Here is a 15,833-nt window from a genome sequence, read left to right as displayed (position 1 = left end):
GGCGTCACTTCGGAGAGCCATGTAACTCGTTTATTGATAATATATCTGCATTTAACACCACTGATATTAATGAAAGATTGCTTTGACGGAGAAAAATAACATTTCACCCATGTCTGTTTGTTTCTTTCATAAATGTCGGTGTGATATTCCGATGTTTTCACTTGCAATCATATTTCGTTTTAGTTCTTGTCATGGTAATAACGAGATAATGGCATTGGAAGGTCAAGACTTTAAATTAGTTGGTTGGACAATATAATAGCATACGGAATATTGAACTACATGTGATTTGGAAATGCAAATGGGTAAAACCAACTTTTCATATCATTCTTGCCAATGTTTGATACGCATCTGATTTCGTTTCTTTTGTATCTGTTGCTTTTCTATCCTCAAACAAAGATGGCGATTCAAAACTTTGGCGGTCGTGGAAGTGGAATTTAAACTAGATATCTCTGTTGGGTATGCTTCATTTATATTTACAACTAGCTTTGAGTGATGTTATAGTGGTAAGTGTCTTTGTGGTACCACAATCGTGGATTCGATCGTTGTGTTAATTGTGACAGCAACATGTTTCGCAATCGTCTGACTGCTGATTTTGCGGATTTGGAATGACAACAATAACAACTCTTCCTACATATTTCCTAACTAACTACGCAAGTTGTTTTTTTCTGAGTTTCTGTTACATAAAGTGTCATTTCTCGGACAATATAGCCGAAGGCTAAAGACATATTCACGTCAGTCACTGGTGTGCCTATGTGAATATTCCTGTCATTCAGCTGTCTGTCAAAGAACGCATGTTCTATCTGTCAATACCACCAACACAAGGTTGATCCAATGATGTATATATTGTGACTGGAGAGGCGATTTCACATTTTTGTGATAATTGTAAGGCCCCGATTGTAAACATCCTGGATCAATAACCAAGACAGCCTGTCGACCATGTCAACATTATTTTTTGTTTGTTGTTTAACATTGCACTCTGCAATATATTCCAGCTGTATCATAGTATATATGGAGGCGGTGTTTAAATTATCAAGTCTGGACCAGACAATCCAGTTATCAACATCATGAGTATTGATCTATGCAATTGGGATATGATGACATTTGTCAACCAAGTCAGCGAGCCTGACCACCCGATCCTGTTAGTCGCCTCTTACAACAAGCATGGGTTACCAGGGATTTACCTTGAGTCCTGTATTCATGTGAGGGTCCTTGGGACTCATACTCTTAATTTTCAGGGGTCCTGGACTACAAAATGGGGGTCCCAGACACTTACATATTATTATTAATACTGTTAGTGTTATTGTATTGTGTATCATGATCACCACATTGTTACACTAATTACAAAATACCATAACCTAGCTAGTAGCAAACTTAGTGATAACTTATTGTCACTTGATTGGAATTTTTACAAAATGTATTTGGACTTTTTCTGAGTCCCTGTGGATGCACTAATAAATTTTATTGCATCCTTTGTAAATTTTTATGTGTATATAGGATTAGGACGCAGGAATTAGTGTCCTGTAAATCCCTGTCCTGAGGAAATGTAATTCCTTGAGCATGTTGACGTCTGAGGTTAGGTTTGACATGAAAGTTTCCTACTTGTTTCCCTTTCATATCCATCTTTATCTCTCTCTGAGTGTATGAAATAATGCCAATTCCTTGACCAGGCAAAATGGATTTAACCAGACCAGACACCAAGATATGACTCGATTTTGCCAGACCATTGGGCTGGCTAGCTGTAAATCTAGACCGTCCGTCAGAAATCTAGCTCATCTCAGGCGGTCGGACGGGACTTATTTCATACTCTGCTGTTAGTACAGACACCAGTGCATTCCATTTTTGTCAATTCTCTTCATCATGCCAAGGAACCTTCCCATTATATGACTATATGTTTTATATAGTCTTTATTCCTTTCAGATAAAATAGGACCACAATTATGTCGGAGGATAACTTGAAGGTGAAATGTGTGGGAGAGGCTGGTGGTGAGACAACAGATGAATTGAAGGAAGCTCGCGAGGTAACACTGAAATTGTATTTGTGTTGATTATGACTTACCATGCTTAAAAGGAAAATAAAGTATTATCCATTGCTTCAAAGATAGTCTTGTCTAAAGTTCAAAGTTATTAACTGCAATAGCCTATTCACATTGTTCCGTGTAGAAATGTTAGTGCTGATAGGGCTTCAGTAGTATCCATTGGTATCTCATGATGGTCTAGACTAGAAGGGTTTGTTTCCTTGCACATTGCCATTTGTGTATTGTTGTGTCAGTGTTCATGTTATTAGCCACAGGTTTGCATCTGCTGCAGTAAATTATTTGTTGGTGGCTGCAACCAATCTTCATTTAAATGTTCTTGACAACAGCATTCACTCCTTATTCACACTGTTTGAATTTCGGGTAAGACAGTTAGCCTGCGACCTCGTTGTATCGCGGTACTTGACATATCCGTAATCGTAAATGAAATTAAAAACTTTTATGGCCTATTCTATTATTAAATCCGATTAACATCACATTTATTCAACACATTTGTGAAAAGAATATTATTTTAACTTTGATAGTGTTTCAGCGAGAGCCATTAAACGAACGAAGCCGGTTAATATTTACCAAAGGATAGAACTCCATCGTATCGCGGTAAACACTAAAACTCGGATTGCAAGACGATGTAGGGAACAAAAAATGAAATTGTTTAACTCACCTTAATGTGAAATCAGTTGAGGTACTTTTTGTAATCAAAGGTGCACAAAACTGTATCCATTATGAAATTTTATTCAAGGAAATCACCAAACTTCCAAAATACATCATTTTCATCATGATTTTCTTAATATATGTTCATACTGTTGTTTTTTGTTTTATTTCAGCCATGATTTCAACAATATTTCAATGCAAAATATTATCTGAAATAATGTTAAAATATGAATAAATAATTATGTGAACAACAGTATAATAAATCCTTTCTAAATTTCTAGTTTGTTAGTGTGTGCAAAATCGTTTTCAGTGAACAGGGATCATTTTTACGTTTTGTGTCCTTATTTGAATTACAAATTTTGGTATTCACCGGGAGATAAATAAAGCTCATGACGTCACTTCCACTACCTTATATGGCAACAGTGAAATGCATACGACCTAGTTCAGATCGAGTGGGAAGGGTCATATACGACACATAAATATTATAGCGTGTATTTGATGAATGGGGTTCAGACAGATTCCATTAGATTCAAGAGTTTAATGTTAATATTTCTGCTGCATAATGCTTACAAAGATTCGATACATCCTGCTGGTTTCTAAAAAGTAAACAAGCGACTGACGTCTGTCTGTCGATTTACATATGCAAATCACCACTAGGAGGCGTGTCTCGCGCGGAAAACCCGAAATACCGTTTGCCGCGATACCATGAATGCCGTGATACAACGAGGTCTGAGTATAATACTTTTAACAGAATTGTGTGAATGATACGAGAATGTTTATATCAGTTTGTGAATTATTAATCAAATGCTCATGATACATGTGTCCATGTTAATTTCAGATATTAATTGAGAATGGGTTCCAGCCTCTCTGGATTACACCAGCTGAATGTCTGGACATGGAGCAGAAAGACAGAACCAGTGTTTACTTGATTGACCCATTTGAAGGAGAAGCCTTCCATCATCTTGCTGCTATAGGATGCAGGTCGGAAGGATTTGTTACTTAATATGTGTAACAGCCCGAGTGGGGAAGTTTTAGATACTGCGAATATTTGTGCTGTTATGCCACAGTTAAGATTATTTTGGTTAATCTGAACTATGTGAGGAAACAATACATTTCAATGTAAACCTCCAAATAACATTACCAACATGTTTTATCTTACCTCATACATAAATGTCGCTTTCTGATTGGCTGAGCTCTCTTCTATTATTTTCAATGTACCCCGCTTACAAGCGAGTAACATTTCAGTGTACCCCGCTGTCAATGGCAACTCATTTGGTACTTCATGGTAGTAATTCTTTATCTCGAATAACATTGAATCACGTATGATGTACGGAAATTACCGATGTTTTGCGAATGCAAATCAATGAAAGGGAGATAACTCTAAATCTGTTTTTCTTGTCAGCAAGATCTAGCAATGACTAAAAAAGATTTGTTCCCGTGCTTCAAACAATTCAAAATTAACATTATGGTGTTCGGTAAGATAAATAAGTTGTTCACTGGTCACGAGGGGGGCATGGGTTGACGTACCCTCGATGTTTGTTTATGTTCCCTGAGCCTACATGTTTTCTCTCTTAATCAGTATTGAACTGTAACATGATTAATATTGATTTACCTGCCAGAAAACAAGGTGTCATTTGGAACTATTGTTAGATGGCTTACAGCTTGTTACAGTTACTGCAATGAAGCAGAGGATGCTTTACCGGTTTCAGTAACTTTAAAGCGTAAATTTTACATGGACCCTCAGACCTTTCCAGGTCTGACCAGTCTGACCAGACCTCATTCCTTGTTTTCGCATAATGACCCTGTGAGGAGGAACTGTATAAAAACATTCTGTCATTTTGCTTTCAAGTTATTATGTCTTGAGAAAGTTAGCATCCTGAAGTGCACTTAAGGTCCTGTTAAGATGCTGTGTTGTCTTAAGTGAACACATATAATGGTTCAGGGCTACAGATAAGGGCCGTACATGCGTAATGTACGCCTCAAAATCAATTAAGTACGACATAATATAAGATTTCAAGCATATCGTGTACGCACATAATACCTTCGTACGTCTAACATTTAATTTCCGTGCGTATCGTGCAAATGGAAATCTATTTCGGATAAATACTTGTTCAGTTTCTTTTGCGAAACACGATTTGACACATAAGGAAACCCCGACAGTAGGAATCCCTTGCGTTGCCATGCAACGATATGCGTCACTATTTTTCGATTGGCTAAAAACTACACTTTTCCTATTTATATCCAGTCGGACCTGACATTTCGCGCATCACATGGTCGCTCAGTTATTTCTCACGCGTCTTCAAATACAAATACATGGTTGGAAATAGTGATCGATGAATCGTCCAGACAAACCACATCAACTTCGCTCACACAAACACACATGTCGGTACTCCTTCAAAATTCTCAGTACACCTTCACTTGCAATATGATGTGTAAGTACACTCACACCCCAAAAGTTATCTGGAGCCCTGATGGTTAGACTTAAAGGTGTGTCTTGATGATCGAACTGTGGAAGCTGATAGGATGTGATTATTTTGATATGCATGCAATTTTAACACTTGCTTCAATAATTATATCCAGATAATATCTTCAAACTATTGTTATGTGATTGGTCTAAGGTAGAACATTGAACAGCAATACCTATTAATGGACAAATATAAATTATGTCTTAGCAATATATCAGTACAATCAAGAGATTTTTCAGTTCAAGACAAATGTTTTGATACTGAAATTTCAGTTCACATCAATGGCATCCCCAATGGTTGTTTAAATGTTGTGCTTTCTCCATACTTTATGTAGCTTTTTGTTTATTTTGCAGAGTGTATGGCCCCCAGTGTATCTTGTCCTGCATGCTGCTGAGAATGGTATGTCTGTTTGTGACAGATAGCTGGTATTTGCAATTGTCTGTTTGTTATCTTGTGGGCACTTTTATCATCATGGTCCTCATACAAATTGATCAAACAAGTGGTAAAACGTCATCATAGAAATCAATTAACAATAACATGAAGTGTAATATACTTTCAGGTATACTATAACATGGAATGTCAAATAGGTTGAAGAGTTGTAGAAACCTTTAAATCCAATCAAGAAAGCCTTTCAACTGTAGCTCTTTGCCTTAATTGCATTTATATTTTGTGCGCTTTGAGCATGCTTAAGCATGGATATATGCGCGTTACAAATATGCTATTATTATTATTATAAATCAGAATTAAACCGTTTTTTATTTGTTTTGTTTAAATATATCACCTGTCACCTGACAGCTCATTATGGGTTTTACCATATTTTAATGTTAATATATAAGAATTATCATGGAATTATGATTTAATGTTTTCAAAATATCTCCAGGAAATTCCCCGAAGACGTGTTCCTATTTACAACATGTCTATGAAGGATGTACTGGTCAGCTGTACAAGTATAGAAAAGGATATAAGGGTAAGTTCCATTCAATAATGTTGTTAAGTTGGTTTTTATTTTATGACCTGATGTTGGTAATTCAGGGAAACAATGGTCCCCCTTGTAAATAATGAGGTGACATTTCTTAATTACATGCATATCATCATCCCCGACAGTGTGGAACATTGTTCATCATATCAACCACTGGTTAGTATGGACTTGAATGTTTACATGTTACGGAGATAAGCCTGGATGCTGGATAAATTGTGAAATGTAATCACATTTCCTTGTGGGAAATGTTATCTCGTTTCACTAAATTTCTCCATATATTTGAGGCTCTAAATAATCTATACCATCAAATGTTTTTCAAGGTCACATTCTTTAAATAATATGGTGAATGTTGACATAATGTATAAATCTAGCACTTTATTATCTCAGTGTAGCAATGAACAAATGAGATGAAATGAGATAATAAGCTAAACGAAACGTTTTGTATTTCTTGCTCCACAGGAGAAAATCCACAAGCAGATTGAATATATGGCAGGCGAAGTGAGCAAGGACTTCACTGATGCAGTCACACACCTCATTGCTGGGGAAGTTGGCAGCAAGAAATATGTCGTGAGTCACCTTTCTTCCACTTTCTTGTCATGTTCTTACCAGTTAGCCTGGTTAATATGTTGTTATAGTATTCATGTTAGTAGACAAATGATACTAGTCTGGGACTTAGGCAAGCACAGGGTCTAGCTGGTGTTGGAGGTGAGTTGCAGTGACACCTACAGGACAGTGGATGTATTAGGTTACAAGAGATGCTTATAGCTAAAGCATCACCATTCTGCCAAAACAGAACCATGCCCATTGCCAAAACTATATAAAAAGATGCTTTCAGATAGTGATGAAATCAATGTTACATGCATTTAAAGTATATTTACTACCACATAAGTTATTCTTTTTCAAAAGAGATCCTCCTTGGGGTACTTATAAGCATTAACCACCGCCATATAGCTTGAATATTGCTGTGTGCTGTGTAAAACTCAACTCACTAACTCACTCACTATAAGCATTAAAATGTCCATTTTAAAATCCTACGGCAGTTGTAACTATATTTTTCAATAAAATATTTACAAAACAAAAAACTCGTTTTTGTCTTGTTCAGCCACCCATACAGCACCCCTTGGGGCCCCAACAGTCAAGAGCAGGTAACTCTAAGCGTAAAACTCGTACCTCACTTTTCATGCTGTCGTTCTTGCTCTGGTTCTGTCGCCAGCCTGGGTACGTGCCATATGGCTTTGGTTCCGGCTATGGGGCAGTCGGCACGGGTCTTGGTGTCTTCAGCTCCTGTAGCGTCTTCCGGGCTCCCGTGACAACCTTTTGTTGCAGGACACGTCTCAAGCTCTCGGTGCCTTGGCTCCCTCGCTCTTCTCGACCCTTTATCTCTCTCCTTAACTCCCTCAGTTCCCACCTCAGAGCCATCTCTGGCCACAGAGTTCAGCTCTTGAGGATAGGGACGAGGAGTCAATGGAGGATGATGAGGGTAGGGAGGCACCAGGGCAAGAATCTTTTTCGCTTGAGTTGTGTGAGGTCGCATTGCAGCTGTTCTGCCGCAGGTGGTCGTCCCCTCGGACGGCCCCGACTTCTCGGGCCAAGTTCGCTCCAAGTAGAGTCGCAGAGACTCACCTTCGCATGTTGCCCTCCCTTATTAGCGAGGTTATTAACCCTCACCTTCTGGGTACGCGGTTCGACTTACCCGAGTTGAACTGGCGCTACCTGTTGGGGGAGGAGGGGTTGTTGGAACTCCAAAAGCAGCTCGTTGACATTGAACAGGGCAGGGATGACAGCACAGCAACTTACGGAGGTGCAATCCCATCTGAAGCGCGATGCCATCAGGAGTTGCGCCTGTCAGATGATGAGTGTGGTAATGGGCCTCCGCCATTTGTGGCTTTCTGTAGCCCGGTATTCCCCTGCCACACAACAAGCTTTACTGGCAGTGCCATTCAGGTCGGGGTCTACCCTGTTCCCTGGCGCAATTACAGTTGTTCAGGAGGCCGCGGAGGCCATCCCTACATTTAAGGACTCTAAGCCCTTACTAGAGCAGCCTTCCCGCTCTTACCCTCCCTCTTCAGGGAAGGAGACTCACAAGTGGTCTGCTCCCCTTCAGTCACACCGGGGCAAGGGTAAGGGCAAGCAGCCTTTTCCGAGGAAGGGAAAGTCTTAATTCCTTGGGTGCCCTTAACAGAACCATCACAAGGACTGGACACATGCCCTACCACTGGCATTCATTATCTTTTGCTTGGTGTCCCTGTAGGTGGCTTGCTTTCCCTATTTCTTCCAGAATGGGAAAAAGCCACATCAAATCCCTGGGTCCTGTCCACACTCAGGGATGGCTATCTGCCACAGTGGAAGCGTGACCCTCCAGTCTTCACCGTTGTACTCTAGTGCAGACTTCTCAGGAGAAGGCAGAGATACCCCGTGCCGAGGTCCAGTCATTACTGGACAAGGCAGCCATCAAGGTGATCTCAGCGGGACAGGAAGAAGCGGGTTATTACTCGACTTATTACCTGGTTACCAAAAAGGACAGAGGGTTTAGACCTATTCTAAATCTCAAAGGTCTGAACAATATGATCAAGGTACTGTCTTTCAAGATGGAGACACTACGCTCAGTGATCTCATCGGTAGAGGCAGGGGTGGTGGACAGACATCGCAGAGCTCCAGATAAGATTAAGCTCATGTGGGTACTGTACGCACTGTATTTTTTTGGAGTGGGTATTATGAATGTTGAGTGGGTATTTCATTTTCCGTTACCCACTGCTTTCAAATATGTGCGTATTTCAGTCATTTTACTCACCTAAGTATTATGTCATCGAGTAAGTTTACTAAGCAGGTATGTCCTGCCTTATGTCATACCTAATCAAAACCAATTTAAATATAATGGAAATGATTTCATAAAAAAATCACTCATCCTATACTAACAGTACAACTTGATAGCAATCAATGTCTTTTCCATTACGCAAGCGATCTTTATAAATATATTCCGTACGCATTTGTTTTAAACTTTTTGCGTATCTAACATTTTTGGTACGCAACAATTATTTTTCAATGCGTAATTGGAAATTTTCTATGCATATTTTACCCGGATACACAGCTTATCTGGGTCTCTTGACATCGGGCACTTATCCTGAGGGATCCCTCTGGAGATCCTGACGCCGACAGTCTCAATTCAGACGAACGCTTCCCTCACAGGATGGGGGGCGTTTTAGGCGACCTCACAGTATCGGGCCTTTGGTCGGAGGTGAGCCTGCACATCAATGTGTTAGAATTGAGAGGAGTCCGGATGGTGTTCGAACGCTTCGTGGAACAGGTTCGAAGCCGGGTTGTTCGTCTAGAAATGGACAACCAGACAGCGATGACCTACATTCTGAAACAGGGTGGTACGGTGTCACCGACTCTCCTTCAGGAGGCGTGGCAGTTTCTGCTGTGGTGCGACCAGTTCAGCGTTCGGGTGATGCCTGTTTATCTCCCGGGGGTAGACAACGTTCATGCAGATGCACCCTCACGGCGTATACTAGCTCCCCACGAGTGGATGCCCGATCAGGGGATATTCGGGATTTTCTGCCGGTTGTTCGGGGCGTTTCGGGTGGATCTGTTTGCCTCTGGAGCGACGAATCAGATACCAGTGTTTTGCTTACGGATACCGGATCTGAGGGCAATGTTGCCTCCGGCGCCTTCCAGCTCGACTGGACGGGCAGGGTACTGTGAGCGTTCCCACCAGTACCCCTGATACTCGGTTCACTTGCAGCTAACGACCCAACCAGCGCGACTACCAGTGCTCCTTGCACCTCTTTGGTTGTCTCAACGCTGGTTTCCAGTGATTCTCAGGTTTCTGGTTCAGCCTCCTGTACTATTACCCTTTCGACCGGACCTGCTATCCCAGAACAGAGCGCCGCACCCGAATCCCAGGATTCAATGGGTGGACTGGTCACTGTCAGGAATCGCCTCCAAGCGAGAGGAATTTCTGCATCAGTTGCATACACAATTCTGGCTTCGCAGAGGGATTCGACAACTGTTCAATATGAGGATAGATGCGAGCTGGTGTGGAAACAGGGATTCTTGATCCCTTTTCTTCGAATCTAGTCGGAATTTTTACTTGGTTGGATGTCGGTCTAACCAAGTCTACAATCCGAGGCTACTTCACGGCAATCTCTGCCTTCCACATACCCCCCGACTGTGTTCTCTTGGGGCATCACCCTTTGGTGCAGCGCTTTTTAGCTGGTGAGGACAGAATCCGTGTGACTGTCCGTGGGATTTGTCAATCATTCTTGATTGATGTCCGGTCCTCTGTTTAACGATCTGTCGTCTCTTTCACTCCAGTTGTTAAGTTGGAAGGCAGCCTTTCTTGTGGTGGTAACGTCCGGCAGGAGGGTCGGCGACATTCACGCAATGTCAGCGGATCCTGAACTCACCATGTTTCATAAAGACAGGATTAGTATTCGCTTGCCAGACTCTTATCATCCAAAGATTGCAGGCTCCTTTCATGTAACCTCACTTCGACGTGCTCACGTCTTAGATGTCCGTCAGACTCTTACGGCTTATATCAAACGAACAGCGTCTATCCGTAAGGATAAACTACTGTTCTGCTGTTATGGCGGTGGTAAGGCTGGCCTTCTGGTGAACAAGCAGACCATTTCTAGGTGGCTTGTCTCTGCCTTTTGTATGGGTTATGTTCATAAAGGCTTAACTCCCCCAGAAGGTTTTAAAGCTCATTCGGTTAGGGCAGTGGCCACCACCAAGGTGTATTCTGTGGCCCTGCCTATTGAGATCTGCTCTGCAGCTATTTGGAGCTGTCCGAGCACGTTTATCCGACATTACCAACTCGACAAGCACTCTTCAGAGCGTGCTCGGTTCGGTCAAGCGGTTCTCACCAATGGGCAGGGTCGTGACTCTCTAGCTGATTGAGCTTTCAAGTCTACTTTTGCATTATTTCCATTTGGTGAGGTTGTTTTTTATCACTCTATCCCTTGGTGATGGTATTGGTGATGTTTTTTTAACCAGTTCGCCTTTAGCGATTTTATAACGTTCCCTTTCTACTCACCATCAGTATGCCTAGCTTACTGTGTTTGTAGCTGGACTAGGTAACATGTCAATAACTGCCCACACCCAAATTCTTTGGTTGGGAGGCGGGGTTTTCTGATGTGTTCTCAGCCTATCGGGCTAATAAGCTTGGCAGCTGCTGTCCCTTTCCCTAGCCATGCCCCAGCCTGATTGACAGCACCGGTCAGGTGTCAGGGTAGGTGTGTTTTCTCTCTCTCCGTTGATTGGGAAATTCCGCTTAGCGTGGGGTTTAGTATGCCAGACAGAATACTACTCATGACTTTCTGTCTGTGGGAGTCTGTCTTATGCTTATAAGTACCCCAAGGAAGATCTCTTTTGAAAAGAATCAAACAAATTGGCAGAGGTTTCTCATTCTTTGAAAAGAGTCCTCCTTGGGATAGGGCTGCCCACTTCCCCTCATTCTGTCTGATTACGCTCAGTATGAAAAGTGAGGTACGAGGTTTATGCTTAGAGTTACCTGCTCTTGATTGTTAGGGCCCCAGGGGCCCTGTATGGGTGGCAGAACAAGACAAAAACGAGTTTTTTGTTTTATAAATATTTTATTGAAAAATATAGTTACAACTGTCATAGGATTTAAATTTAAAATGGACATATTAATGCTTATAAGTACCCCAAGGAGGACTCTTTTCAAAAATCAGAAACCTCTGCAGGTTTGTTTGAATATTTATTACACAATTTGTTCATAAGTTGGTGTTTCTGCCAGATGAAATTTGGTGAGGTTTTGCTGAGGTGTGATATGTCAACTACGGTCACAGATCTTCAGATCTTTCAGTTTCAGTGGTAACACATGGCAAATGCATGGGTAATTAGTCAGTAAGTTATGACACTTCACACAAGTGAAAGATTCATTCCATGGTTGTTTGTTTGTTCCACCTCAGGTGGCTGGCAGTTTGGGCAAGCACATCATGATGCCTAAGTGGGTGACTGCTGTCTGGGAAAAGGCCAAGTACAGGTTTGTGTTGCTCACTTCTTCATGTCATTGAGGATACTGTTGCTTTGTTGACATTTTGTTGTTTGAGTAAATGAGAACAGTTGATGATGTCATGAATGACACAACATGAACATATGTAGCAAACAATGGCTGGGGAACTTTGGTACATAGTAATATAAGAATAATATCATAAATTAATATTGCTCTTTATTTACCAGTATTCTTGTATTTTATTTGGCACAATGAACTGTGATGTAGGGAAACTTCAGGAAATAGTTTAGCATTCTTCATCATTCTGCCACCACTGCAGTCAAATGTGACATTGATTTGCAGTCTTGTTAACAGATTATTATCAAACCATGGAGTTTTGAGATATATTTCACTCACCAATTGGTCTATTTAAAAAAAATGGAAACATTGTCATTTTCCATATGGAAACATCATCATAAATATGTAAGCATTGTTTGAGTGCAACGTATACATGTACAACTTTGCTCTGTTCATATGAATATGCAGTGCCATTGTGTGATGATAAGAAGGTGATGCTGTCATAGTTACAGAGATGCTAACTGAATCTTGCTGTTTTGTTTCAGACATGTTCATGCTACTGATGACCAGTTCCAGAAGTACCGATGTCCTATATTCAGTGGCCTTGTTGTCACAGTCTCAGGGTTGGACCAAGATGAGAGGAAAGAAGTAAAGAAAACAATCGAGGCAGAGGGTTAGTTTCTTGTTTGGGATAATGATGTCATTTACATAAATATTGCAGCTATGGAATACCTATATGAGTCTGTACCTTCATGTTGTCACTGAAAGCCTTAGTATTGTGTGTTTGAGAGTATGATCTGATAACAGGGATTCCTGATCCACATCTGTAAAGTGTTAACTTTCCCATCTGTGTCAAAAGAAGATATGGTTTCAAAAAGGTCATGAAATATTGTTGTTCAGTTGTTTGATTGCCTTGTTTTAGTTCACTGATGACAATGTTGACACAGTGACTGTGAGTGGATATAAACTTTTTATCCCCCGCAACGCGTTTTGCGGGGGGTATTAAAATGGAGTCCGTCCGTCCGTGCACATTTGTCTTTTCCGGAGCAGAACTCTAAAACCGTTCAATATTTCTTCACCAAACTTGACACATACATGGATCTGGTGGTGTACTGGTGCCTTTTGGTAGTTTTGGAATTCTGAATAAAATATTTTTGGCGTTTCCATGGCAACAAGTTCGACTGACTGAAATTGGTGGTAGTGCTCTTTTCCGGAGCACAACTCTCAAACCGTTCACTATTTCATCACCAAACTTGGCACATAGATAGATCTGGTGGTGTACTGGTGCCTTTTGGTAGTTTTGGAATTCTGAGTAAAATATTTTTGGCGTTTCCATGGCAACAAGTTCGACTTTGACTGAAATTGGTGGTAGTGCTCTTTTCCGGAGCAGAACTCTGAAACGTTCAATATTTCTTCACCAACCTTGGCACATAGATAGATCTGGTGGTGAACTGGTGCCTTTTGGTAGTTTTGGAATTCTGAATAAAATATTTTTGGCGTTTCCATGGCAACAAGTTCGACTTAGACTGAAATTGGTGATAGTGCTCCTTTCTGGCGCAGAACTTTCAAAACCTTTCAATACTCTCCTTCCACTTTTCTATATGCACACCTAAATATTTGACATAATCATAACTCGTAGACATAATCATCAAGAGTATTTTGCCATTGCGGGGGATATTGATGACTTTGTCTTCTTGTTTTATTACTATTTTGGCAACATTTTGGTGTAGATACTTCTACAGTTGTCAAATAGTTTTGTAGTCATCAATTACATCCACCATGAGAGTATGGTGACTGCTTCTATAAATATTTTTTGTAGAAAAATTGTGAAGTCGTGTTATATTTACAGGGGGAAAATACACCGGGGAGATGAAGATGAAGGAATGTACACATCTTATTGTCAAGGAAGCTAAAGGTGAAGTGTGTTCCATCATTTCATAGATTCATTGCCGTAGATATTCTTACTAGTGACATCTTGTGAAGAATGGGTGGGTGGCAGGGGCCACAGGCAGCCCAGTCGCTCAAGGTTCTACAATTTGCTATGCAGAGTTGAGTCCCATGGGCACTTCAGAAAGCTATGATTGTGGGTTCAATCCCGGTTTGTCCTGATTATGTCTCAAAGTTTGTCGACATCATACCCATGGGTTTTACCAAAGTGGTAAATGTTGTGTTGAAGCATGCATAAAATATTCATTGTAAACCAAAAGTCACTGTGTTCTTTAATCTGATTTGTTGAAAAACATGATCGAATGGTATTCGATTCCCGGAAATTTCAAGACCATTCACTGCATATTAATACGATGTATTATTGTTGTCAGCAGTGGTGACGTATTCAAATCATATTGTGGCATAAAGTTGATTCCAGATGCTACCATGGGAGATGAAAAAATGAGTGCAGACACAAAAACGTGAAACAATGTTGATAAACATCATGTGTTGGCCATTTATTGCAAATTTATTTGGAACTGATGGCATTTATCTCCTACTTGTAAAATAGTTTTACTGCTATCATGGTGTTATAAAGTAATGTAAATTATGAAAAAAGAAAAAGTTTGTGATATAGCAAATTATCACGATTTGATATTGATATCATTTAAGTTAAAAAATAAAAGATATGTTAGAATGTATTCCAGACTGTACATGTTGTATGTGATCCAGGACAGAAATACGAGCATGCCTCAAAGTGGAAGATACATATAGTCAGGCCACGCTGGTTGTACGACTCGGTGGAGAAAGGGTACTGCCTGGATGAGACAGACTATAGAGTGGAGAAGAATCTGAACACAACAGGTCAACACAAGACATCGACGCCAGACAGGGAGAGATCTACCAGTGAGTTCTGGAAAACAAACGCCATTCACACTCTTTGTAAATGGACCATCGAGCCGTTAAGTCACCATGTTAATATAGATGTAAAATCATTGAAAAGGGATAGAGGCACTGAAATTAGTGGTGCAGTGTTTCATCCAGAGTGGAGGGCTCAAGTTGCACCATGCCTCTGTTTGTTTGTTTCACCAAATTTGTAAACACCTGGGACCAGCATCACTTTCTTTCCACATCAAACTGGCATTTTTGATATTACTGGAATACTATGCAAAGTGGTGTTAAACCCAAAATTTGAATCATGATAAAATGTTTGTGATTATGATCTGAAGGCTTAGAAGTCAATAAGATGTTCATTTTCCAAGTGATTTGTTTAATATGTACTCAGCTGCATGTCTATTTTCAGTCCATGCAACCCACCTTGGTGACATCAGTTCCATAAGCAATTTATCTGTTATAACTGGGATCAATGAAACTACGGCCGCCTTACAGAGGACTCATGTGACAGAAGACCCTCTGGAGTCCCTGGATGTCACTCACATACCAGGGGATGTCTTCCTAGATGGTTGTAAGGTACATGAGAAAAATAAACTATTGAGTGTGTAAATAGAAAAGTTACGTGACCATTGACAACTAAACTAAAATTAATTTGTCAGGAAAAGTCTACTTGTCTAAATTATTTACCAAAATTGGTGGTTTTATTACACATAAGATTTGCTAAGTATTAAAGTTGTCTCTGACAACCTGAGGCAGATGTATTTGCTTGTCTGGTGATGTCATTTGAAGAGTTTGTCAATATTTAGTTGACACCAGCACAGTGAATTATGCCATTCAGGACTGATATGGGGC

General features: G+C 40.5%; 1 protein-coding gene across 1 annotated transcript in view; it reads left to right on the top strand.

Moving 5' to 3' along the window:
- Positions 1 to 376: 376 nt before the first annotated feature.
- The window catches only part of LOC124278635 (DNA topoisomerase 2-binding protein 1-like), a 55,894-nt gene continuing 40,437 nt past the window's right edge, over positions 377 to 15,833 (top strand). Inside the window, 11 exon segments of the mRNA XM_046714402.1 lie at positions 377 to 456; positions 1,918 to 2,017; positions 3,522 to 3,664; positions 5,502 to 5,547; positions 6,029 to 6,115; positions 6,587 to 6,694; positions 12,061 to 12,134; positions 12,707 to 12,834; positions 14,011 to 14,076; positions 14,820 to 14,993; positions 15,391 to 15,557. Coding sequence (XP_046570358.1) covers positions 1,937 to 2,017; positions 3,522 to 3,664; positions 5,502 to 5,547; positions 6,029 to 6,115; positions 6,587 to 6,694; positions 12,061 to 12,134; positions 12,707 to 12,834; positions 14,011 to 14,076; positions 14,820 to 14,993; positions 15,391 to 15,557 — 1,074 coding nt within the window. The 5' untranslated portion in view covers positions 377 to 456; positions 1,918 to 1,936.

The sequence above is a fragment of the Haliotis rubra genome, unplaced genomic scaffold (assembly GCF_003918875.1).
Source record: "Haliotis rubra isolate DU_JTF1 unplaced genomic scaffold, ASM391887v1 Scf24, whole genome shotgun sequence".
NCBI lineage: Eukaryota > Metazoa > Mollusca > Gastropoda > Lepetellida > Haliotidae > Haliotis > Haliotis rubra.
This window is presented reverse-complemented; position numbering and strand designations above follow the sequence as displayed.